The 1,196-nt window shown below is 61.7% G+C and overlaps 1 protein-coding gene across 1 annotated transcript; it reads right to left on the bottom strand.

The window, feature by feature from the left end:
- Positions 1-3: 3 nt before the first annotated feature.
- Positions 4-785, bottom strand: LOC106900546 (syntenin-2-like; the record flags this gene model as incomplete). Its single annotated transcript, XM_014962636.1, has 4 exons — positions 4-54; positions 163-254; positions 369-540; positions 610-785. Coding segments are annotated over 4 exons (491 nt in total), but the record flags the coding sequence as incomplete, so codon positions are not given.
- Positions 786-1,196: the final 411 nt, after the last annotated feature.

Below are 1,196 nucleotides of genomic sequence, written 5' to 3'. Positions count from 1 at the left end.
CAGAGGTCAGGGATGGAGTGGTCCATGGTGGACTTCACCAGCCCCGCCGAGAGCCTGGGGACAGGGAGAGGCGCTCAGCGGAGGGATCCCGAGGGGTTCCTCGGGGAGACCCCGTGGGGCCCCGGTGGGGTGGGAGTGGGCACTGCGGCCCCGCGATCTCACCGTTTGACCATGTGCTCGTAGATCACGGTGGGGATGATGGTCAGTGTCACCACGTTCCCGGCCCCTGCCAGCACCTCCATGAGCTGCTTATCCTGCGGGAGAGAGAGTGGGGGTCCCGTGGGGTGCCCGGCTCTGCCCAGCACCCCATGGCAGCCCTGGCTGGCTCCTGGGCACGTTCTGCCCCGTTGTATGTGCTCAGCCCCTACCTTCATGCCGATGACATTCTGGCCGTTCACCTCGCAGATGTAGTGGTGGGTGAGGAGGCCGTTGCGGGCAGCAGAGCTGTCCTTGGCCAGCGACACGATTTTCCCCTTCTTGACCACGATGCCGACGTGGCCAGTGCTGTCCTTGTGCACGGTGACGGTGCGTTGGAAAGGCCTGTGAGATGGAGAAGGTGGTCAGTCCTGGCACCTTCGGGGACATCCCCTGGCCACCCGGCCAACTCACCTGTCCCGCACCACCATGACGATTTTCTCTGGGGACGCCTTCTTCAGCACCCGCTGCGCCTTGTCGCTGCTCCAGCCCGTGCAGTTCTTGCCGTTGATCTGCAGGATCTGGTCACCGAAGCGCAGCCCCACCAGTGACGCCGGCGAGTTGGCCTTCACCAGCTGCACAAAAATGCCCTGGGGACACAGGAGGGAGTGATGGCACCGGGGACTGGGAAGCTGTGCCACGCCATGCCATGCTGTGCCATCAAATGCCACACGTTGCCATGCCATGATGCACCACACCATGTCACCCTGTGCTGTACTGTCATGCTTGTGCCATGATGTGTCATGCAACGTCATGCCATGCTCCCTCGTGCCATGCCATGGTGCACCGTGGCCGAGCTGTGCCATGCTGTGTGCCCCACACAGTGCCATGCCATGGTGACCACGCCAGGGTGAGGTGCACCATAACATGGCAGGGAGGAGCATAACATGACATTGCATGATGTGCCATACCATGCCACATTGTGCCATGCCATGGTGTGCCATGCCATGGTTCACCACACTGTCCTGTGCCGTGATATAGAATCATAGAATCATCTAGGT

This window comes from Calidris pugnax, unplaced genomic scaffold, assembly GCF_001431845.1.
Source record: "Calidris pugnax isolate Ruff unplaced genomic scaffold, ASM143184v1 scaffold2605, whole genome shotgun sequence".
Classification (NCBI taxonomy): Eukaryota; Metazoa; Chordata; class Aves; order Charadriiformes; family Scolopacidae; genus Calidris; species Calidris pugnax.
This window is presented reverse-complemented; position numbering and strand designations above follow the sequence as displayed.